General features: G+C 38.4%; 1 protein-coding gene across 1 annotated transcript in view; it reads right to left on the minus strand.

Moving 5' to 3' along the window:
* ANKS1B (ankyrin repeat and sterile alpha motif domain containing 1B) overlaps window positions 1-17,771 on the minus strand; it is a 410,803-nt gene extending 393,032 nt beyond the window's left edge. Inside the window, exon 1 of the mRNA XM_050969884.1 lies at window positions 17,584-17,771. Coding sequence (XP_050825841.1) covers window positions 17,584-17,717 — 134 coding nt within the window. The 5' untranslated portion in view covers window positions 17,718-17,771. The remainder of the gene's footprint in view (window positions 1-17,583) is intronic.
* Between the last annotated feature and the right edge of the window lie 7,331 nt (window positions 17,772-25,102).

A 25,102-nucleotide genomic window follows, 5' to 3' on the forward strand; every position in this document is an offset into this window, starting at 1 on the left:
CACACAAATACAATTTAATTGAAAGATGTGGTTCAGAAAAGTTTCAATACAGTACAAACAGAACACTCCCTTACTTTGCAACAAAATTGCCTTTACAATTCACTTAAATATTTGACTTCCAAATTTTGAGTCTCTGGTAATTCCACTTTCCTATGTGAAACTTAAACTAAGAATCATTCTGAAGTGGGAGTTTTTCATGTTGACTTTTAAGTTTTTTAAACAGAAAAGAACAGAATGCAAAACTCAAGGCTTCTGGACTATGATGGGAAGATTAAACATAAAGTAATCCTATACCATCATTCTGTTTCCCAAGCAAGTGTAATGTTCAACACTGCTTGTATGTTTTGGATTTAAAATCTTTAATCTCTTTCAATATTTTTATGTAACTCTGTATAATCTTTGGTCTAGGGAAAAGTACATGCCGGGTAAACCAGTTATTACAGAACTCTCTTGGGGTAAGACCAGAGACTTGAACCTGAGTCTCCACATCAGAGGTGAATTACAGGGTTATCAGCTTAACTACTGTTTTGGGCTCTGTTACACTCTGTGCTGTTTCTGTGGGCAGACACTTAGACCACAACAAGTATAAAAACAGTTCAACAAGAAAAGCTGTTTTGTTTTTTTTTTAATTGAAGCTGGTTTTTGAAAAAAATATTTTAAAAAATCATCCACTTTAATTTTAATACCAGCTGCTCTTCAGAGCTATGTGAAACATTCATGCACAACTACAGACATAGAAACACCTCTATTTTCTGGAAAAAAAAAATATATATTGATTAGGAGGGAAGAGGACATGCACCTTCAACATCATCATATTATTGATGCATGCCTCTAAGGAAAGGAACTTGGCTCTTTTCACTGAAGCATAGATCTATAAAACAGACACAAAACTACCTAACTGTGACTGAGCTCATTTCAAGATTTTCCAAGGTTTCCTATTTAGGCAAGACATAACTCAAATTTATTTGCAAAATGTCTTCAGTATGTTTTCTCCCACTTGTATTATTTTCTGGAGGATGGTGATACCCAGCCCTGTCTCATTAGCATTGAAGTAACATCCCACAACAGAGGGGAGGGGGGAAAAAAAAAAGAGATGTGTGAAGATAGAGTAAGCAATTATTTACATTTAAGTTTTTAAGCTGCAGTGGAAAATACTGACCTATTGAGAAATTGATAGGCTAGCTCACTATTGATTAACAGTGAAACACATAAACACAACTTGATAGCGTTTCAATTGGAAAAGAGAATCTAATGATCAAAGCACTAACAGAATTGGAGACGTGTAACACATAGCACAGTAACACTCAGCTACACAATATCATTAATGCAGCCAGTGTATAGTTACAGAATGCATTGCTGTTAGCCAAAAGGCATTTTCCTCATTTGGAATGTGAACTAATGTTTAGGTGTGCAAGGCTTCAACTGTTATGTTAAAGATAAACGATCTCAGCTTTAGCTTGAGAATCCATTTGAAGGGATACAAGGCAAACTTCTCTTTGCATACTGTAATTGCTATTTCTGCCGACTGACCCCAAAGCCTGCTCAAAAAACAACCACTTGAAAATGATGGAAAAAAATCAGGTACTGGTACATACAGCCAACTTCTGTACAGCAGCACAATACCAAATTAAGAGACATATTACACTTCAAATGAGAAACTGAAATCAGGCTAATTTTTCCTTTTCTGACAATTTTTAAGGTGGGTCACAAATCTCTAATCTTAGTCCCAAGTCTTTGCATGATGCCCATGAAAACTAAACTTAAAACATCTTTAGAAAGTAAGTAATTCTTCCTGTATGAATCAAAAATGGTTTAAATGAAAAACAACTATTTTAATCATTCCTATTATTGTCAAGTTCTGTATGCTTAGATGTGTAATAATATACCCTAATGGAGATGAAAAGGGAAAGAGATTTGTCATCAAAATTATATTGCATTTGCCTGTGATGATCTGAATGTTAGGCCATGTGACTAAAATGCAGAAGGATGCCCTGAGCAGTGCTATCACAGTCAGGACAGCCTCCTGTGCTGCTCTGGAAAATTTGAAATAGTTCCTGACTACTCCCTGCATGAGCATCAAGTCAACTGCTTTGAAAGGCAGCATCTGCCTTATGGTTACAGTGAAAAGAAAGCCATCCTTTGCTGAGTTCTGCATGCTTTACCTGAGCTTCATCTGACGCCCAGTAAGTTTGGTAGTACAATACTGTGAAATGAATGTGATATATCTATATATTTTTCTCTCTATGGAGCAGAGAAAGAAAATCCCCAAAGACCCAACTTTTCAGGAATATAATGAATTGTCAGTTTTACCAAAATGCTCATTTTCACAGTTGCTGGTGATACAGCACCTCACAAGTCAAATAAAACTTGTTTAGAGATATGCATATTATGAGCTGACCTTCAATAATTGCTCTTGATTCTTCTTTAGGAATTGTGACATCTTGTGTAATTTAACAAAGTCATATTTTCAAAGGAGATTTGGATAATTAGCTACTATGAAGATTAGCCAAAATAGTAAACTTTAAAAGAAAGAAGTCTAGACATTCTGGCTCTATCCTTTAAAAAATAATCCTGTGGCCTGCTTTCACACTCTTGACTGAGCTTTTTTAAACCCAAGAATATATTTTACCAGAAATACCACAAAAGGACTGAGTTCCTTCCTTCTGCCATTTTTCAGAGATAGTGAGTTTGGTTTTGGCATTTTCCCAAGCAGCTAGGAAAATTCATCCACATGCGCTATGGGTCTCTTGGGCAAAGACCAGACAACATCCAACCACCTGCATGTATTTTCACTCTCTAAATAAATTTATTTGCCACTTCAAAAGTTGTCATCAGTCTTTGAGAAAGGTTCTGAAAATGGACCTCTACCATTTTGCCCAGGAAATTATCATGCCCTACTTTGTAAATCAGTCCTGTACCCCTGATCTTACATTTTTGATCAGTACTGTGTCTGTTCTTTCAAACTACCCCATGAATTCTGCTTTATGTTCAATTTTTCCATGCCATTTCCAGCCTAGTGCCTTCTGCATTCAAAGTCATTAACCTAGATCATCTTTTTTTTTTTTTTTTTTGTTATATAGACTCCCTGGCCTTGAGCTGAATACCTGCAGCAAGGTTTTCCTTTTCAAGGCTGGCATAAGCAACCTCAGGATTCTTCACATCCTAAGTTTCTCCCCCCTTTCAAGCTGGCTATCACAAATTTATAGTGGGAAAAGAAGAGATGGTGGTGATCAGAAAAATCCTATGAAAACAATATTTAGCTACTAAGGGAAGAGAAAGAAATCTCTTCATCTCTTACCACCATCATAATTAGCTGATTTATTCCCTAGAGGTTATCTACTGAAAAAGGCAGCCTAACAAGCAGGATGCTCCCTTGGCATTTTAAAAAGCAGGCACTTCTAAACAACCTCACTTGCTTTTCTCAAAACTCAGTCTGTGTCCTGTTACAACCAGCTGAGCTTTAAAGCAAAAGAAGGAGAGCAAACATTACAACAGTTCATGTCATAGCAAAAACTATTCAGGCACTGGAGATGCATGACAAGATTTCTGCTGCTTTTACTGCTTTTATGCCATTTATGCCTGTGTAACTCTTTCTTGCTTGAATGACAGACACATGGATGCTCAGTGCTGAAGCTCCTCTCTCTGCTTAAGCAGTAGCAGCACAGTAAGTACCACAGACCAGGAACAGCTTCTCTTCTGAAGTAACTCATTAGTTCTGGTCCACAGTTTAAGTGAGAAAATGACACACATCCCATTTATGCCTCAAACTGTCCTTCTAGGGCATAAGAGGAAACATTCCATCACTGGGGAATGACCTTGCTGTTTCCTCAATAACTGTTTCCCACAAGAGAAGAGAGAAAAATAACATCTTTCCCCCACACACAGCTCATTCATTTCATCTTCACACTTACTTTCAACAATTAAAATTTGATTTTTTTTTGCCTCACTTTTGCTGTTTCAGGTAATATATTGAAATTCTTGTTCAAATGAGTATCACTAGTCACTGAAAAGAAAAAAAAAAAAAAAAACCATCTTCCAGCATCTTAAATTCTACATAAAGTCTCAAACATATTAGATACATATTAGGAGTTGTAATTTTTTGTAAGTTATTAGAAGTATCTCAAATTTCTTTGTGGTTTGCTCACCACAATATGGGTAGTCCATACTTACAATCTCAAAAGAAATATATTTTTCCTCTGAAAAAAATATATATATTTCTGTGGAAATAAATACATAACTATATACAGAAAGGGTGTATTAAAAATTGTTCAGATTGCAAATGCAAGGATTTAAATTCTGGTTAGTAGGTGTTATCCTACTAACACGTAAGTATTAATAATAGTCTTAATCACATGATTTCCTTTTATTGTCCTTTTACTATTCTTTTTATTGATCAATGAACGATCTTGGAACAGTTGAAGGCCTATCTCCTAAAATGGGGATGACTGAATAAAAACTCTTTTCTTTTTGAAAATCAAAGGTATTAAAAGGTGCAGTGGTATTTATTAAATCAATTAAACAAGGTAAGAACAGGAACAGCAGTTTAATGCTGCACCACAGAACTGCATTCTATCCACATCTGATCTTCAAAAACAAACCTCTGAATGTCTGAACAAATCTTTATACATTTGAACATATAAAATGCTACTTAATTTACAGAGAATGTTCTTCACATAATACTTCATTAAGATGTGAAACCCTTGCTGTGAGATGTCATGAATGCTAAAAATTTGCATTGCTTCAAAGACCAATTGACAATGCATGGAAGAAAAAAATCCATTGGAGCTTTTTAAGACAAAGACAATACATCTGTTGTAGAAAGCTGCTGTAAATTGCTAAAAGCTGTGAGAGTACACTGGAGAAACTGTTACATACTATGTGTTTGCCTTGCCACTATATTCTTCTAAGAACAGGCTCTTGACTCACAGTCAAAACTGGAGAAGAGTACTCTGCTAGACAGACATTCATTCTAACCATGAAGAGCCACTCCTCTAATTTTATACTAACTATATTAATCCTGTGAAAAATGAGCTCTTTGAAGTCACCAGATGGAAACACCAATTCAACACATACTTCTCACCATAATCTAAGAGTGCTTCAGTCAGCATTTTTAAGTGCAGCTATTAAAACCCTGCCCAGTCACTGAAGTACAGGGACAGTAAACTCATTAATGCCGTGAAGCAGTCAGATACCATAGTGACAAACATCACCAAAAAAAGCACCCAGGAGAAAAAATAATCATTCTTTTTCTAGAGAAGAGTTTGAATTTTGTGCAGAAAATGCAGCTCAGGGCTAAACACTGAGTAGTAAGTTAAAAATGCTGAATAACTGCTTATTTAATGAGTACTGTCTATCCTGGGCCACAGGTGAGGAAAGCGAAGAAAAGATTGTGTCATTAAAAAAAAAAAAAAACCATCTTCCAGCATCTTAAATTCTACATAAAGTCTCAAACATATTAGATACATATTAGGAGTTGTAATTTTTTGTAAGTTATTAGAAGTATCTCAAATTTCTTTTGGTTTGCTCACCACAATATGGGTAGTCCATACTTACAATCTCAAAAGAAATATATTTTTCCTCTGAAAAAAATATATATATTTCTGTGGAAATAAATACATAACTATATACAGAAAGAGTGTATTAAAAATTGTTCAGATTGCAAATGCAAGGATTTAAATTCTGCTTAGTAGGTGTTATCCTACTAACACGTAAGTATTAATAATAGTCTTAATCACATGATTTCCTTTTATTGTCCTTTTACTATTCTTTTTATTGATCAATGAACGATCTTGGAACAGTTGAAGGCCTATCCCCTAAAATGGGGATGACTGAATAAAAATTCTTTTCTTTTTGAAAATCAAAGGTATTAAAAGGTGCAGTGGTATTTATTAAATCAATTAAACAAGGTAAGAACAGGAACAGCAGTTTAATGCTGCACCACAGAACTGCATTCTATCCACATCTGATCTTCAAAAACAAACCTCTGAATGTCTGAACAAATCTTTATACATTTGAACATATAAAATGCTACTTAATTTACAGAGAATGTTCTTCACATAATACTTCATTAAGATGTGAAACCCTTGCTGTGAGATGTCATGAATGCTAAAAATTTGCATTGCTTCAAAGACCAATTGAACAAATGCACGGAAGAAAAAAATCCATTGGAGCTTTTTAAGACAAAGACAATACATCTGTTGTAGAAAGCTGCTGTAAATTGCTAAAAGCTGTGAGAGTACACTGGAGAAACTGTTACATACTATGTGTTTGCCTTGCCACTATATTCTTCTAAGAACAGGCTCTTGACTCACAGTCAAAACTGGAGAAGAGTACTCTGCTAGACAGACATTCATTCTAACCATGAAGAGCCACTCCTCTAATTTTATACTAACTATATTAATCCTGTGAAAAATGAGCTCTTTGAAGTCACCAGATGGAAACACCAATTCAACACATACTTCTCACCATAATCTAAGAGTGCTTCAGTCAGCATTTTTAAGTGCAGCTATTAAAACCCTGCCCAGTCACTGAAGCACAGGGACAGTAAACTCATTAATGCCATGAAGCAGTCAGATACCATAGTGACAAACATCACCAAAAAAAGCACCCAGGAGAAAAAATAATCATTCTTTTTCTAGAGAAGAGTTTGAATTTTGTGCAGAAAATGCAGCTCAGGGCTAAACACTGAGTAGTAAGTTAAAAATGCTGAATAACTGCTTATTTAATGAGTACTGTCTATCCTGGGCCACAGGTGAGGAAAGCGAAGAAAAGATTGTGTCATTAAAAAAAAAAAAACATGTAATGCCTGCATTCAGTGGGATACCTAAAAACTTCACTAGTAACCTCAATTTTATCATTCATAAAAGAAGCAAACTAAAACTCCTGAAATTTCACCCTGTAGTGTCATCTTGCAAAACTTGACTAGATGATTTATCATAACCATTTCTTCCACTGAAACTAATGTCATGACTGTGGCCCTTTATTAACCACTATTACAGGAATTTATTTTAGCACTAAAAGAAAATGAGACAGTTTGCAAACGCTTTTCACAAATATAGCAAGGTAATATGAAAATGTCAGGCTTTAAATGAAAACTATATTTCAGTACATACACATTTTCTTTCAATTCTGTTGAATGAATTTTTCTTTATTCTGCCCTGCTCCTCATAGCTCATCTTCTAAACTTCTCTCACTGTCCTCAGTGCTGCTAACTGCCACAGTCAATCTCAGTTCTTATTCCTAATCTCAATTCTTCTACCCATTTCCTTTACCAATAACTTCTTTTCAGAGTTTAACATACAGCCTACTTGCCAAACCACCCTAAATACATTGATTCACATCTCCTCCTGTCTTCTACCCCCATCTCCTCACCCAGAACATATGTTTATTCCATACCTTTAGAGGCTTCATTTTCTGCTTATGACAAGATTCCTCTCCCTCTGAAATCAAGACTTACATAGTCCACATGAAAGTAGGAATATAGGGAATAGATTTAACTGTTGTGACAGGCAAACAACAGATCTGCAACATGTACATGTACTACATGCTGTATGCTTTATTTCCACACATGATTTATTTGGTTCTCTGAAGCATTACTTGTGCACATTATGTGAGAATTTCCCTGGCAGATCTACCACTTGGTTATGCAAGATACTGCTCTGCAATAAATGTGCACAAAACAGGAAGCAGGGTGATTGCAAATCACTTATGAGCATATTTTGACAAATTAACTATCCAGATAACAAGAAGGACATGAAAGTGCATAAATAATTACTTGAGAAAGCTGAAAGCTAAAAATAAGTGCAAATTATGTTTTTAAGAAACCTTACCAATGACTTAATTGAGATTCTGGGGTCAAACCGCTAATATGAATACGCTGGGGATGTTAAATTGCAAAACAAAAAATAATCCTAGAGATTCAGTATTCATATGGAGTGACATCTTAAAATAGAAGACAATGACCCCAACAAGTCAGTAAGTAAACATGGAAGACATTATACTCAGGAGTTAATATTCAGAATACCAGTAAAAATGACACAAAAAGTTTTATCATGAAAGTTTAAAATTCAAGCAATATGCAAGCAAAATTCAAGCAATATGCAGAAAATAGTCCAAAAGATAGTCCCAATTCTGATTTATAAAACGCTTATTTTTTCTTATTTTCTCTAAAAGGCATCTATCTCTTGAACACTTCTTATTCTGTGACAGTGTGAATATTTAACAACTTAACCTATTTCAGCATTTGTCCAGGTGATAAAGGATTAAGAGAAAATCCACATACCAATTACACCATTCCTACAGGAGAAAGAAATTACCAATGTGTGAATTCAAAGACTAAGTGTGAGTTTGTGGGTTTGGAATGACTAACATGTCAGAAAAATATGTACAACACAAAAAACTGTCCAACTCCAGCAAAAGAACCTGTGGTGGTGTAAGAGGCTATTCACGCCCAGCTGAAGGACTACACATCATTTTTGCCTGAATTTCATGAGGCTCCAATGACCCCATTTCTCCAGCCTGTCCAGGTCCCTCCTTACAGCAATTCTTCATATGAATGTTTTTGCCACAGTTTGATGTCATCTACAAACCTGCTTTATGCAAAATGTTGCAATCAATATTGGCCCTTGAATCCTGAGGGAACCCTCTAATAGATCCCAGCAGCAGGATTTTATACTGTTGATCACAGCCACTCACAGTCCATCCAAGTTTCAACCCATCTTATCATCCTCTTATTCCGTCCATAGCTCATCATAAGCTTAGTAAATCCATGCTGGCTATTATCAGCTATGTTCATATCCTTCCTGAGATCAGAAATTATATGCAGGAGGATATGCTCTGGAACCTTCTCTAGGACTTAGGATAGACTGATGAGCCAGGCAACCCCAGAACCTTGCTTTTGCTCTTCCCGACGGGCATGACTGTTATTACCTTACTGCAAAAGTTCCATATCTTCTCAGTGATCTCTCACAGACACATCATCACAGCACTGACTCCTTCTTCCACACAGCACATCCAAAATCTCCAGATCTCTTCTCAACCAGCTAAGCCACTCTTTTATAGCACCCATCCTGATTGGACACAGCTGTGGCCCATTAAGGGCAGGCCTGCTCCTAATCTTTGGCAATTAGTACAGCTGCAACTCCTCAAGGGTGAGATTGCCCTCTGCACTATCTCTGTTTTCTTCATTCTATCCCCTCATACATGACATTTTCCTTTTTCAGTCATCAGAAACTTCCCATGTTTGACACAATCCTCCAAAAATTGAGTGTCCTCATAGTAATATGGGTTCCTCCAATGTAAATGTTCCCCTGATCTTCCTCTACTGTGGGGACTGTTTCAAAAGCTGGGAAGTCAAACTTTATAGCTGATCAACCAAAGCAGAAAAGATGAGTCATTGCCTTGTCCATGAGCTTTGTCACTGGGTCTTCTGTCCCACCAAGCACTGAGTCCATATTTTCTTTCGATGTCAACTTGTGTTTACTTTTGCCTTTCCTATCTTCCTAAGTTTCAACTCCAGCTCATGTTTTCTAATTCGTTTCTTGTACACTTGGACCATTTTCAATAAACCTCATGTGATACAACATCATGCATTTGAAGAAATTTTCATGTCTAACTTCAACCATCCAGAATTCTGTCCCTTGGCCAGCTAATCTACTGATTATCGATCAGTACCTACTGTCTACTGCTTCTGAATTAACACAAACCAGCAATACAACACAGAAGCAAAGAAATTCCACCCAAATTTAGCTTCAACCTACCTATATAAGCAGTCATTTTTAATATATTCTACCTATACTTTCAATTACAATTGTTTTCCTGTTCTTTAATGTTTACCTACAAGAATATTTAGATAAGGGATATGTTTCACCTTGAAATAAAATCATTCAATATCCACTTTGGGGTGAGATCAGACACTCTCTATGCCCCCTAACTGACTGTAATAGCAACTTAGAGACCTAGCACTGACATCAGCACCTACAAAAACATAGCTGCCACTGGCTGTTTTAAAGAGGAACTGAATTGCACTCAAGATGTCATTTTGAACATTTTTTCTTGCTTTAGAAAATGTATGTCCAAAAAATAGGAAACAGTGTAAAATTATTATATTAAAAGTACAACCTTGTGGAGTTAAATCTCACAGAACCTTTCTCACAGTGGATACCCGTACATTATTAGAAAGTCATAGATATTAAGTGAGGGGAAGAATAGTTGTTGTATCACTTCTTAATGCAAAGTGATCATACTGAAATACTGTGAGGGAAGAATAGTTGTTGTATCACTTCTTAATGCAAAGTGATCATACTGAAAATACTGCCACCAGGAAAAAGTAATTAAAAAATAAATAAGGTCTTCCAATAAAGGCTAGAAAGTTTTAAAAAAATGTATTCCCTACTTCCCAAAAGGGTCCACGTGCTTGAAAATGTCATATGAGTAGGCAGAAATTAACACTACTTACCATGCCTTCCACATTTACCATTAAAAGCTGTCAATATATTTTACCTTGAAGTATTAATATAGGATTAGGATGTGTATTCTAACTGGAAATGGCCAGCAGAGAAATTCCATGGCAGAAGGGAATTTCAGCTGCAGAACTCTTGTATCTGTCACCTCCCCAGATGAGCAGACTAAGCTTGCTAAAGAGAAGGCACTGTAACTGTGCTCTACATTATACTGTCCCTAACAGATTATATACGAGTTGCATAAATTAAAGCAGTTTATAGGATGCTTCAACTAGTGCCTTTGTCAGGAAAACAAAACAAAAAAAAGGCCTAGAGCTGCAAGCACTCCCTAGCAGCTCATCCAGGAATACTAATACAAACAGAAATTGAGGCAAATAAAAAAATCTACTGTGGTCTTGCCCACAACGGTTCCAGGATGAGGGAAGAGACGAGAAAGTTGACTCCATGTTTCAGAAGGCTTGATTTATTATTATATGATAGATAATATATTAAAACTATACTAAAATAATAGAGGAAAGGATTTCACTAGAAGGCTAAGCTAAGAATAGAACAGGAATGAAAACAAAGGTCTTCTCTCAGACCGAGACCGGCCGGACAGGTGAACTGTGATTGGCTCTTAATTGGAAACATCCTGAGGAGGCCAATCACAGATTCCCCGTTGCATTCCACAGCAGCAGATAAGAATTGTTTACAGTTTGTTCCTGAGGCCTCTCAACTTCTCAGGAGGGGAAAAATCCTAAGGAAAGGATTTTTCATAAAACATGTCGGTGACAATCTACCTATAGAGTTTTGGAAACATGGCTATGTCCTGGATCCCTACTGCAGTGACTGTGGAAACACCTGCCCTAAAAGCATCTGTATTTGCTCTTCATAACATTTCCAACCATCACAAGATAGCAGACCTTTCAGATTACATAATTCTTCATTCCCTTTCGCTTATTTCCCTTTTAGTTCTATTACAACATTACTATTTAAAAACAGTAATGTCATGTCAATGTCAAAAATTTACAAAGCAGCATTTATTCTACTGAATTATCAAACCTCTAAAATTATAAATAGGGGGATAAAAATTATAAAATTATATATATATAAAATTATACAGGAGGGATGATCACAATGACTTTATAGGGTTCTCTGTGGAATTAGACACTAGCCATCTAGTGGCTAAGAATTCCACATGAATTCTAAAGGTATTGTTTTAAGTTACAGACACTTCAATCTTCTGAAGGTTGTGTCTTACCACCTTCCCTTTGACAAGTTGGTCAGATTTTCCTTACTAGTCTGCCTGGCTCCATCATAAACTCCATCAGACCTCCCAGTACAGTTACCATATCTTGATCCTATCCATGGGCAGATAAAATTACCTTTCTAGATTTTACACTAGATCTACAGGTCTTGCTGGTCATTTTTTGCATTTGGTCTAACACTTAAGAAAATTAATAGAATGTACACTTCACCAATACTCAGAAAACTATTTCTGGAGTAAGGAGATGTGAGAAGTTTATCCATAGAGTTTAACTAGAGAGCTTAAATCTGGGATATACTGAACACCTTGGGAAGATTTATTACATAGACTTTGTGAATTGCCTTGCCCTTAACCATCTATCAGATGTCCTGGATATTGTTATATTGCTACCTTTACATATTGTAAATATTTCGAACTAGAGAAGAAATCTGAGTTCAATAGATAAAATGTTGTCTGAACTTTGATTGAAATCATTTATCAAAAAGAAGAATAAAAATAAATCTGAAAAGGGTAGAAGATAACAAAATAAAGGCTAAGAGAAGCTCACACATCTGCAAGGGAAAGCAGAGTCAACGCAGCAAAAAATCAACCAAAAAGCATAAACTAACTGTTGTCCTGATTATTAGTTTGCATTCCATACTGAAAGGCAAAAAGAAGAAAGATTAAATATGTCCTCAAAAGAATTAGATTAACTTCTCTAACAGGATTAAGAAGGTAATTGGGAAATCTGGGAATGCTGGTCTCTGCTTAGGACATTGATACAAACCCCTCCATTAATTAAAAGTAGTATAACTAAAATTAGAAATAAATATAGAGTTACAGGATGCCGCATCAAACTATGTAATAAATACTTTCCATTTTATTATCTGTGCTGGTTGTCTGAAATAAAAACCTTGGAATTATGTGAGCCCTGGAACTGCAAGCCTCACATAATACTATCTTGTTAAGTTCTCCTTACTTCAAACAATGCTAGTTGTAATGATAAACAGAAATAGATCCCTTATTCTTGTTAAGTTGATCCATTTGTTATTCAAATTATAACATGAAAAAAACTTTAAAACTGTTAACTAAAGCTTCATAAAGTATTTCAACATTTTAAACACTTCCTGCTCTACCAGGCCTACCAAGTGTGATCTGTTTTCGTGAAGGAAGCTGAATGAATCACAGGGCTCTGCACAAGGACAGAAGAGGATCTGTGTGGTTTTCAGCACGCACTGAGGCCATCAGGCTAAACTGTGGCTTTGCTGCAAGCAAGACACTGCTCTGAGAAACAGATGAGGAAACAGATTGCAACTCCCAGACTGACAATCTGCTTGCCGTGTTTCTTACACTTTGGAGGAGAAATAACTTGGGCCAGGCCTACACATGGTGTAGCTGCACTAAGTAAGGCTGAGCAAAGAACGAAACCATTCCCTGCCACAGTGCCAAGTGTGGAAGGGGAAGGAACCAGCTCCAGGCAGGCTGCTCCACCCTCTCATGCTGTGTAATGGCAGCAGCCAACAAAGAGCAAAAAAGGGCCAATTCAACCTTCCCTACTACGCTGTGCCAGTTCATATTAATTAATATTCAATCCCACAGTCCCGTTAAAAATCCAAAGCTCTTTTAACGTGTTCAGTTTAAAAAGACTAAAAATAACATAAAATCAAAAACTATCCATTCCTGCTAGTAACATAGAACAAATAGGCATGTGCTTGGCTACATGTGGCAAAATGAGGTAAGGTCTCTAAGACATTAAAACCTCCAAAGTTCTTGTTCCTAAAAACTCTTTGAAAGAAACAAAGGCTGTCTCTATCCAACGATAAAAAACTTCTGGTCAATTAAAACATGCTATGTAAACAGAGATAATCAAATTAAGTAAATTAAAAATACCAGGTTTGTTAGAAATCCTTAACTCTTCCTATGTGTTAAATCCTTTAATATGCATTTAAGAATTTGGGATACAGAAATTAAATGATACATTCTGTTAGAGAGACTGTGGGATTTTACTGTCTAGTTTTTGTGTTTACACTGGAATAATAGAAGAGCCAGTGAAATCACATAAAATTTGCAAAAATTCTATTTGCAATCTGAAAAAAAAATCCCTAATTCTAAACTTCAAAATCTTTTTTTTTAGTATGAAACATATTTAATGTACTAATTTATGACAATTCCAGGCAGTGGAATCCACAAACAGAAAAATTAAATTTAGACTTAAGCCTTCTAAACTTTGAATGCTTTATGAGGTGTCTCAACATAGTAAAAGAAGACACTCTAGCCCTGCACTGATGTTTTGGGTAAGAGACCATAGGCTAAACATAAAACACAGATGTCATTTAGATGTCCTAGTGTATCACACTGGGAATTTAGATGTATCTACAGAGTTCCTGGCTCTTTGTCAAGGTCCATCATTCCATTCAGAAAACACCTGGGCACCTAAAGTACCAGTAAGTACCCAAGTTTAAACAACTAAATTACATCAAGCATTTGCTAAAGTTACTTGCTTTACTATGTTGCAATGCTTTATGCTGATCTTTGCACCTGAGGAATTCACCCTCACTATATTGAGCCACAATCTTTATAATAAAGAGCAAACTATTGAGGATATTGTGGCAGGGGGCACACACTGACCCAGAGCAGCCTTCCAAAGCTCCTCCTAAGCTGAAATGAGTTAAAGAGTCCACACAGTCAAACATCACTGATTTTTTGTCATTGTTTTAGACAAACCAATCTGGCCATGAAGTAATATGTAGTATCACAGATATATGGGTGCATATGAGGTCTTAATTAAACGTACATCATTTTTATGTACTTTGCACATACTCTAAGCACGTGTTTAAATTCTTGCAGGAATTCCTTCATACATTTATACGTGTGCTTAAATAGCCTTCCAGAACAGAGCTGTTTTCTTGAACTATTGTCATAATTTAATGTCTTGGGAGTTAGAAGTCAGCCTTGAAAATTTATATAATTTAGTCTGCAATTAGCATCAACAAATAGGTCCAGCTATAGAATACCCATACAAAAGTTTGCCCTACTTTTCCCCCCAAGTACCATAAAGCACATTAATCAAGAAAAAAAAGCTGTTATAAAAATGTAAATAGTTTGTTCATTGGTTCAGATAACAATTAATGTGTATTTTCCAATTTATGAATATTAAATTTCTTTCACAGGGCACATAATTACTGTAAAGCCAGTTTCGGCCAAAAAATCACATCTATCCATAGAGCCTTCAGCCTCATAAACTGAGTTGTCTTCAGCACTTGGAAGAAATAGTAGTCCTGCTACCTAGACCAATGCATCAGGCACAGTATTAGTCAATATGCATGCTGAAAGAGTTGAACTTTTCCAAGCTAGCACTAGAAACAGCACTGCCAAAAGGAGAAAGAAAGGGCAACATGGACATTTCTCACCACAGTGGGATACGTACAGTCCTGGGGCACCATTTTAGAAACTGAGCAATAGGTATGATCAACAAAACAGCAGGAGTTACTGTCAAAATTACTAATAAAAATTAAATAAAATTTAATTTTTATTAGTAATTTTAAAAAATATGCCCCTATATTTTTCTCTGTTGCTTTTTTTAAAACAACTTTCAGAAGTTTTTATTTTAATGAACTGTATGCAAAGATACCAATATAGCTCCACTAGTAAACTTCTTCATGTTTTCTACTTAAAAAAAAATTTGGATTCCCCTCAAACTTTTATACTGTACAAGTATGGCTCTTCTAAAGCTTTGCTATTTTCTGTAAGTGTTGATTTCCCAAACAGGATCAGGATGTTCATATGACTCTCATACTGTTTCCATGTTGTCTGTACCAGGATAGATCCAACTTTTAATCTTGCATGTCATTCTGGACTTAATCCATAATTAATGGCATCAGTTAGGTCATGGAACACTTCCAAAAAAAAAAAAAAAAAAAAAAAAAAAGAGCTATGTCAAAATACCTGTCACATATAATTCTTTCTTGATAAACATTTACTATAATGCATACTGGTTTCTGTTTCGAGCATCCCTGCTGAACCCTCTAAGAAGTTCTATCTTCCATAGTGTATTAGATTGTGAACATTTAGGCATCATTAATGATGCTTACTGGATTCTTTCTAAATTAGAAATATTTCATCATACACCTGGATGCAGCATACAGCTGAAAGTTCACTCTTAATTTTTGAAGCTGTGTTTTACAGAAAGCCACAGACATTCTCGTTGACATTAGTAAGAAATGCCATAAATTAAACAGTCTATGTTTTACTCTGCTTCACTTCTCTTCAAGCTAAGTGCACTTCCAGGAAACAAAAAAAAAAAAAAGCCAGTTGACTTTACAGGCTAAAATTCTTCAGTCCTGAGAAACAAACAAGGACTGTGATGACCCATCTGTATATACAAAACACACGGTTCACGTGTTCTGTGTACACAACATACAACAGTGCTGTTTAATAAAGGGAGGCAAGCACAAGCAAACACACCCCCTCTGGATATACACAACTCACAATATACAACATGAAATTAACAGTGCAAGAATACAGCACAGGCACTAGCCCTGGAGAAAGCCACTGCACAGTCCATGTGTTAGAACTAGATAAGAAATGGCCAGTCATTGTACTGAAGTGAACTTACTTCTGTACTTAGAAAAGCGGGTATCATATTTCAAATTCAACTGACTAGCTGGCACACTTCTTCCTAAGCACATTATTCGAGTACACTACAAAAAGCAATCACATGGTGTGTTTTGATTTTGGTCAATGGGCTAGTAATTCAACAGTGGTGCAATAGCTAATTGAACTGGGGCACCACAGAACTTTGGTAAACTATGAACACCTGAACTGTTGTTTACAAATAAAATAGCAAGATTTTATAAAAGAGTTTAAACAGTATAATTTGGAGAGTTAACATTAAATTTTCCCTGATAGGGAACTTGGAAATAATGTAAATACTTTGACAAGAAGGCACTGGTAACAAAAACATTTTAATTTAATCAATTTCCATTGTGCTAGGCCTTTTCTTTTTTTAAGGAACAAACCCCCCCCCCAATTTATTGAAGTTCTAGGTCAACAGTGTTTCAGTTCATTTTGTCTTCTTTTGCCTTGCCTAGTTTAGTGCTGAACACCAGCACTGGACTGTGTGCTGCAGACCCTCTCTGCTCTGAATACAGTCAAATGCCATAAATGATTGTGACAATGCTGTGACTTAAGAGCATGATGAAACTTAAAGTCAAAGCTACGCTGTAGATGGCAGGAGATACAACTAATGACTGAAGTTAAGCCCTATCACCCAACATGGCCAGTAACCCAGTTTCACTCCTCTAAACCCAGGTACCTTGAAAGTAATGCTGCTCTTACCTAACCTGCTCCTAAGTTTGACACCTCCTCTGCCTTGATGATCTCCCACAAAAAAAGATTCCCTTTCTTTGTTTTGTAGGCTAATTCTGATGGCATGCCTAATTTCCTCTGCAAGCAAGGGTAGAAGCTATGGATGAGGGTATGGGGTGAAGCTATGTCTTTTTACACAGAATTCCACGATGCAATGCCTTGCCTGTGATAAACACTTCCATCTGTGATTAAAGTAACAATTTGAGGATGGAAATATCAAAGGAAGGGTAATTAATACATTGTATGTATTAGCCCAGCAGTCAAAACATAAGTTCTGCACCACAGCTAGTAACAGAATGAACAAGGACCCTGCAGACGCATTGAAGGCAGGAAATTCAGTACCACTACATTAATAAAATGACTGCCTGTGACTTTAAACCCTGGCATGCTTGTACTTGGCGAGAGAGTGAACGATTTATTGTTACTATGAAGGATGCAGGAATGGAAATGAAGATGAGAGGGGCGATGATAATGATGACAGGGAAGAACAGGTTAATATCCCCAGCATTTGATGGGGAACGATGTCCCTACCTCAATAAGCTGGATAAGGGAATAGCTCCAGATCCACTGCCCAGGATCCCTCCTTTCCTCCCAGAGAGGAGTTTCTCCACCAGAGCCACATTCCCAGTGCGAGCGGCTTCCAGCAGTTCCTGGTCCTTGCCCATGGTCGGGAACCAAGCAGCCCCCACGGGAGAGCTGCACCCCGAGCCACTGCGGCCCCCTCCCTCCACAGAACGGTCTCCCCTCCCCAGACCCTGCCTCAGAGCAGAGCACAGCAGAGATTCCTGCAGTCCCTTCCAGACCAGCAGGAGCAGCAGCAGGAGGGAGGAGGAGAGTCACCTCCTCCTAGTTTCACTGGATCATTTCTGGGTGGAGTGTGGAAGAAGGGGGGAGGGAGAGAGGGAGAGAGGGAGGGAGAGAGGGAGAGAGGGAGGACGAGGCCAATAAAGAACCTCCCCCCACTCCCATGCACACACGGCCTCGGCCGAGAAGATCGGGCGGGGGGAGCGGGCAGCCTCGGCCCCTATGGCCGGACGGGCCACCGGGGATAACGACCCTCCCAGATGGATGAACGGACGGACGGACGGAAGCGGGGAGGAGCGGGCGGAGGGAGGGAGGGCGGAGGCTCAGCCCTGCCGTGCCAGGCCCGTTGCTGAGGAGACGCGGCTGGCGCGCTCCCAGTGGCTGCCCGGGCGCGGCGCCCCCTCCGCCCGCCCCGGTGCTCCGCCGACCCCGCGCTCCGCGGCCGCCGCGCCCCGGCCCCGGCCCTGGCCCGCCCCGCGCTCCACTGCGGTGCCGGCAGCGCCGCCCGCCCCGCCAGGTGCGCCGGCCGCGCCCCCCGCGGCGGCTCCGGGCGGCCTCAAGCAGCGCCGAGCCGGGGCCGGCTGCCCGCGCTGAGTACGGGGGGGGGCCCGGGGGGCTGAGGAGCCGCGGGAGCGGAGGGAGCAGAGGGCGGCTCCTGCGGCTGGCGCTGAGGGACACACACCCGCCCGCGGGGCGATTGCCTGCAGGTGCGGGCGGGGCGAGGGGCCCGCGGCACAGCGTGTGCGGGGCGGGGGCGCCGGCAGCACTCCTGCCCGGCCGAACAGCGCCGGGGGCCCCGCTGCACGAAGCGGTGCAGACAGGCAGGAAAACCCGGGCCCCGCGGGGGTCGTGATAGAGTCGGGCAGGCGGGACTGCCGGCACCTGCCGCACGCCGGGGTCGCGGCTTCTCAGTGTTTCCAAGGATAAGAAACACTGAGTAGTATGTACTGAATATAGTAATATAACTGTATATATTTGGTATCAAATCCAGTCAGCCCTTCTGGAGGTCCTGGTTCTGTTACAGAGACCTTTTAAATTTTGTGACTTTTCCAGGCTCCAAAATTAATCATTCCTCGTGGATTTTGGGTTCTTTCAAGCCACACTGAAAATATTCAGTGCTGGCCAACTCATAGGCACATCCTTGACAAATGCACCGTTTGTCCTGTGCATGTGCAAGAACTAAATTATAGTCCCATGTTCCTGTTTGAGTTCAGTAATTGGGGTAGGTAGGACCATAGGCAAATAAGTTGTGATCCCTCACCCTTCCTACACTGAGATCAGCGGCACTCTCCCATGTGTTCCCACTCTCCTCTTGCGTGTTCACAAGACACGATGGGAGCAGTGGCAAAATAACATTGTGCTAGGCAGGATTCTAATGTTATGTTTTCAGAGAGTGTTTGTTATACCAAACCTATGGTACATTAAGGCAGTGGAAAGATCCTTGTTGATTTCACAAATGATTTGTTTTAGTCCCTGTCAGTAACAGTTCTACAATGTTTTTGTGTTTCTGTTAGCTAATTAAGCAATTTCAATATCTTAAAAATTGATAAAGGTTCATTGTGGGGTCTGATTTTCTCTTAGAAAGGAAAAAAACAATCCTTATGTAGACCTGTCATTTCAATAAAGTCATCCACAGAAACAAAAGAGTAAATTTTAGCTAGAAAATGTAATTTACATAGTTTGTCATTTTCAGGATGTAAAATGATCTTCTCCAATATTGTCAGCAGGACACAGAACTGAACACATGCATAAAATTATTAAGGACTCTGTAACTGCAGCTTTTCTTATTGAAGCAGTCTGATATAAATAGCACTTTTAAGGCCTGATTCTGTGATCACAAGTGTTTCAATGTGGTTTGAATATATAAATATGTAATCACATGAATTACGATTTATAGTTTAAGTCCTTAGCCGCAGCAGTCACAGTGGAAAACTGTAATTGAAAACCAACTAAAAAGTTGTATCTTGTTGCCAGCCACTTGAGCATTTACTAGTTCCAAAGAAGGTAGCCATAAACTAAGAGCACCTCATATTCTGAATTCGTATTAAGGTTGCCATAATTTCTCTGTATTCCTTCCTTGCTTTTGATTTTGTACACAGTCACATGCATTGCCTGATAAACATCTTCTCACATGTATCCTCTGCATGCTCTGCATGAAGAAATTCCTTCCTGTTTGTGGAGAGCCTTGGAAGAGGTGCTGGTATTCAGTGAGGAGCTGATTGTAAGGCAGGAGTCCATGCATAAACCTGCACATTTGTGAAAAATTAGATTGGAAGCAGATGCTAAGGAAAATCTCAGGTTTTCAAGAATTTGTATTGTTTATGTGGTTGGATCAGCAGATGGCAAATATGACTCAGTATAAATGTTACATAATTCTTCTGGGGAAAATAAAATCTCAAGACTGTGCTCTAATTGAAATGATCGTCCAGAAAGCTGTTGAAGAACAGTAAGGAGAATCAGCATAGAAATATCAATGGAGCAGATGCATGCAGTAGCCAGCAAATTCAGAAAGATTTTATGAATGTAGAAAGGCTCAAAACCCCGGTAAGCCCATAGCCTAGTGCCCAAAAAACCTGTGAAGGCCAAATAGAAGATTTAGTTTCATTAACAGATACAGCAGACCAGAGTAATTCCATCAATTTGAAAAGTGAAAAGGAATGTAAGCAGCACTGTTTAATGGAAGGGTCAAGGGCAACTGAAGCGAAGAATGGAGAACATGGGCTGGTCTGTTTCCAGAGATGAAATCGACAGTGGGCTCTAGTAAGAAAAACAAAGTATCTAGACTGAGTTGAATGTAAATGGCCAAACCCATTCGTTAGATTAAGTGGACTCCTTTGTGTTTTAAATGTCATGTTTTTTGCTCCTGGTAATATCAGGACAAGACTGTGGAGTGTTAAAAGATGTATGTATGATAAATAAGTGAATTAGACACAGCATGTAGAAACATAGCTGTATAATTTGCAGTAGTTACAGATGAGAAAAATAATATGTAAAACAGCTAAGAGATCCTTCAAAATGTTGCATGCTTTTTGAGTAGTGATGTTCCATATGACAGCACAATTTTGATTCTAAGGTTTTAGTATTTGTAAAGACATTTTAAGTTATGACCACTGCAGCTGTCAGTGTCTAAGTGGCATCACACCTTCATTCTTAAAATTTCTCTCAACACAACATATGCTTTACCTTCTGTTTTCTTCCATTTTCTAAAATACCAGAGAGAGCACTTAGCCTACCTAGAAATTCTTTAACTGGTTTGTCATTTGAAAGAACTAGAAGTGACTGTAAGAAGCAGGGAGTTTCCTAATGTTTTTACAATGCAGCTATCACTCGGCTTTGTTCTCATATCAGGGTGACAACTTCTTCATTCTTTCCCCCTGCAGCCTCCCTGAATTACAGGCAAATTAAATGGGTGCTTTCTAACATTCCATGACTTTTCCCTCTTTATTTTCAAGCAGATGCTTGAAAGGCAGTATGAAAAACTGAGTGGTAGGTATTGAAGAAAACACTAAATCCATGATATTAAAAAATAGCTGTGTAGAATAGCGAATATCTTGACATCATATTTCAGGACTATGTATTATCACTTCTCTCATGTAAAGATATAGGGAAGGCCTAAGATCCCGATTACAAATTCTGAGGGGTATTCTGAAACAGAGCACAAAATGCTAGAATAAACCATCAGCTCTTTTTGACAGCAGAAAATAAATTAGCATTAAATAGGCCTGATTATTATTCTAATTTTTGTGAGGGCTGCCCAAGAGAAAGCAGTATTTTTCATGCATCTGGGTGGCAAGTGTTTTTCAGTCTTGATATTGTCTTTTGCTCTTTAGAGTGCATCTCTGTAGCATAAAAAAGAAACTGAGTTTCAAGCCATGAGCTCTTGAGGCCAGGTGTGAATGGCATCATGTCCTGGTTGCCTGCCAAGGTGGAACCCAGATGCAGGTCAGCCCTCCTCAGGGATAGGCTCAGCAGGTAGATGGCACAGTGGACATGGCCTCGGTTTGGAAAACTGGGACACACCATAATACTCACATGACGCTTAGTTTAGCTCTCACCACTGAAATATGCAAAAGGACTTGCATCCTCCCCCACTGTAAAAGAAAATTATAGAAACTGGAGGTACTAAAATGAACTCATGAGGGATATAAAAACACCAAGAGTTCTGTGGTCTTAAAAAACTGCACAGATTCTTGGACTCACCCAATTAAGTAGAAGCTGAAGTAACATGTGAGGAAAAAGCCATTTTTGATAACTTACCAACAACAATCCTGTCTCTGACTGAACAATTCTGACTAGATTCCATTTTCTATAAACACTTCTTTCAAGCATGTTGGAAATTTGCATGGGAAAAGAATGGAAAACCAGTCCCTTGGTGATGTTGCCCAACAGCAAGGCACTGCCTCAGCATTTGCAGTGAGCTCATGGCATCATCTTTATGGAGTTCTGAACACATTAAGGAAGAGCAAGAAATTAAACTGTGATTCTGTCTCACAGCCACAAACCTTCAGAGTCATCTGAATATACCATGGGAAGTGTGCTGCATTCCCCACAGGGCTGAAATGTCCCACTGCTGGAAAGTGTCAAGGACACACAGATTGCAGGTTGTGTCAGTGCTGGAGAGCCAAACCTCCACAATATGGGCATGGGATAGTACCGACAGAAAGTCAGTTCTGTCTGCCGTGCCATTTCCAGTGCAGCTGTGATTTTGCTCTGATGGCAGATGCTAAGGGTAACTAGGATATCTATACATATCTTTACATGGATTTCTTGTGTCAGAGCAGGTGAGATTAGCAGTATGATTGTTCATCCAGTCCTTCTGCTCTGTGTTAGGTGAACATCAGTGTGCTATCAAAATATGCCTGAGACTATTTTTCATGCATTAGAGAGAAATGCACAATCAAATGTGGATACCAGTTGGTAAGAGCGGCATGCTAATTAGATGCCCCAATCCAGTGTGTGCTGACAGATACAGTGCAGTATTAAAGCTTTGCCTGCACTGCTTAATGCACAGCTTCTTGCATAAAAAACCAACTTGTTTCTACCTTTGATACATTGCAACCTCTTTCGGACTATAAAATATTTTCATCTTCTTATCTTCCTTTGAGGATATGTACAACATTGCCTACACATCAGATTTTGACTGCCTGAAAGAAGGATCATAGAGAAGTCTCAGCTGCAACATGCAAGTGACAAAGGGACTTCAACTGCAAGTACAGACAGCTGATGGAATTGTGTGCAAGTGTTATTCTTGCTCTCCATCAGTAACACCCAGGAAAGCAGCACAGGGGGCTGGTGCACTGTAAGGCATAGCTAGAAGTGTTCTGCACAGGAGGGTCTGTTCTGGTTTTTTCTCTTCTAATAGTAAGTATCCTTCATGAATACATAGTGGTAAATCACTCCTCAGAATTGACATAAATGGTTGAGTGAACACTCATACATTGTGCATTCTTTAGGTATGTTTGTATTTGTGCATACATGTGGTAATGACCAACGAGGCAGAATGCATTTGAAATTTCAAAGGAGAAATTCTTGACAAAGATTTTTGATTAAAGTTGCAGTGGGAATTAACCTGGAACCAAATGGACACAGCACTCTTTTTTCTCGGTATAACATTGTCAAATGTACAGTCTTCCACTGATTCTCTAACTCCCTTTAATTTACCAAATCCATGCAAGTTTTAGCTTATTCTTAACACAAATGATGCAGATAGCTAACTTTGTATTGGATTCTTGGTCTGGCCAGGTTTTTTTCCAGTGAATATAACTATTTGTGGAGAAAAAGTAGTTGACATTTCAACTACTGGGGCTTTTTTTTACAGGCCAAGTCCAAGGTGTTAACTAAATTACAGTCTCATGAGCAAAGGTTTTGTTATAACAAATCGATAAACAAAAATAACTTACCTGGACCAGGTTCAATTCCCCAAAGAGTCTGAAGAACCTCAGATCTAACACTCCCAGAATTAAAATGATGACGTGTGAGCTATTGTTTCAATTGGCTTTGGTACTAGATGAGTGGAAGGTGGCAAATGTGATCCTAATAACTCCTAAGGGGCTTGAAGGAGACCTGGAGAACTACCGAGTTGATTTGCATGCTTGGATAATTGGTAGACACCTGCCTGCACACAACAGTGAAGATTCAGCTTTTGGAGAAGCAAGTCATGTCTCGTGTTTCTTAGGAGTTCTTTGGAGAAGTCAAAGAGAATAAAGAAAATTGCAAGTCAATCAATAGGTTGCATTTGGCTTTCCAAAAAGCTTTTGACAAGGTCCGTAGAGAATTTTTAAACTTTTTAAAAAATCAAATTGTTTTGTGAACTTTTTAAAAAATCAAATTGTTATTAAGAGGGACGATTCTCTAGTGAGTAGTTAAAGGAAGGAAAGTAAAAGGGAAAAATGACCAATTTTCACATTGGTGAGAGGTTGCCAGTAGCTGTGGAGAGGTTGCTCCTAGGACCTGCACTGTCCAGCAGGCTCATAAAAAGCCTCTGAAGAGAATAAGAAGTGAAATAAAGTAGCAAAACAACAGGTTTCAGGATAGCTTGGACTAAAACTGAGTATGCAAGAGTACATTGTTCTAGTAGATAGTAAAACAGAAGGTGGAACTCAACATTGTCAAAAAAAGGAATAATTCTTTAGTGAAGGGATATTTTGGATTCCCCTTTTACAATTCCACAACTGCTGTTACATCTCCATACATGTGTATAAAAATGTCCATTTAATGCTATATGGTAATCAAAACAGCAAACACAATTATTGGGAATTATTAGGAAAGGAGCTGAGCATCAATATGTCAGTATAAAACCACTGACTTTGTCCTGTCTCAAAAACATTACATCAGAGCTAAGGAAGGTACAGGAAAGGCAAAGAGCTGTGATCAGATGTATAGTATGTACAGTGTTTGTAAAGCCTAAATAGACCAGGACACAGCAGCTTTAAAAAAATTATAACCATAGGGAGATATAAATAGAAGTATATAAAATAAGGGATATGGAAAAAGTAAATACAAAACAATTATTTTTCCTGAAGAAGAACTTAGGAATCACAGTGGTCAGGGGACAAACTTAAACCAAGTTAACATGTTGTTTTCATTCAAATATTTTAATTTAGAATAGGCTTGGGGTTGCTTTGTATTCCACTTCCACATGCTTTTCTTCTGAGAAATTACATGTTAGCGTGGACGTGCATGTGTGCACACAGCACAAATAACAGGTGTGTAAGCTTTGCTCATTGCCTTGCTAGTTTTATCTCAG

This window comes from Serinus canaria, chromosome 1A (assembly GCF_022539315.1).
Source record: "Serinus canaria isolate serCan28SL12 chromosome 1A, serCan2020, whole genome shotgun sequence".
Lineage (NCBI taxonomy): Eukaryota > Metazoa > Chordata > Aves > Passeriformes > Fringillidae > Serinus > Serinus canaria.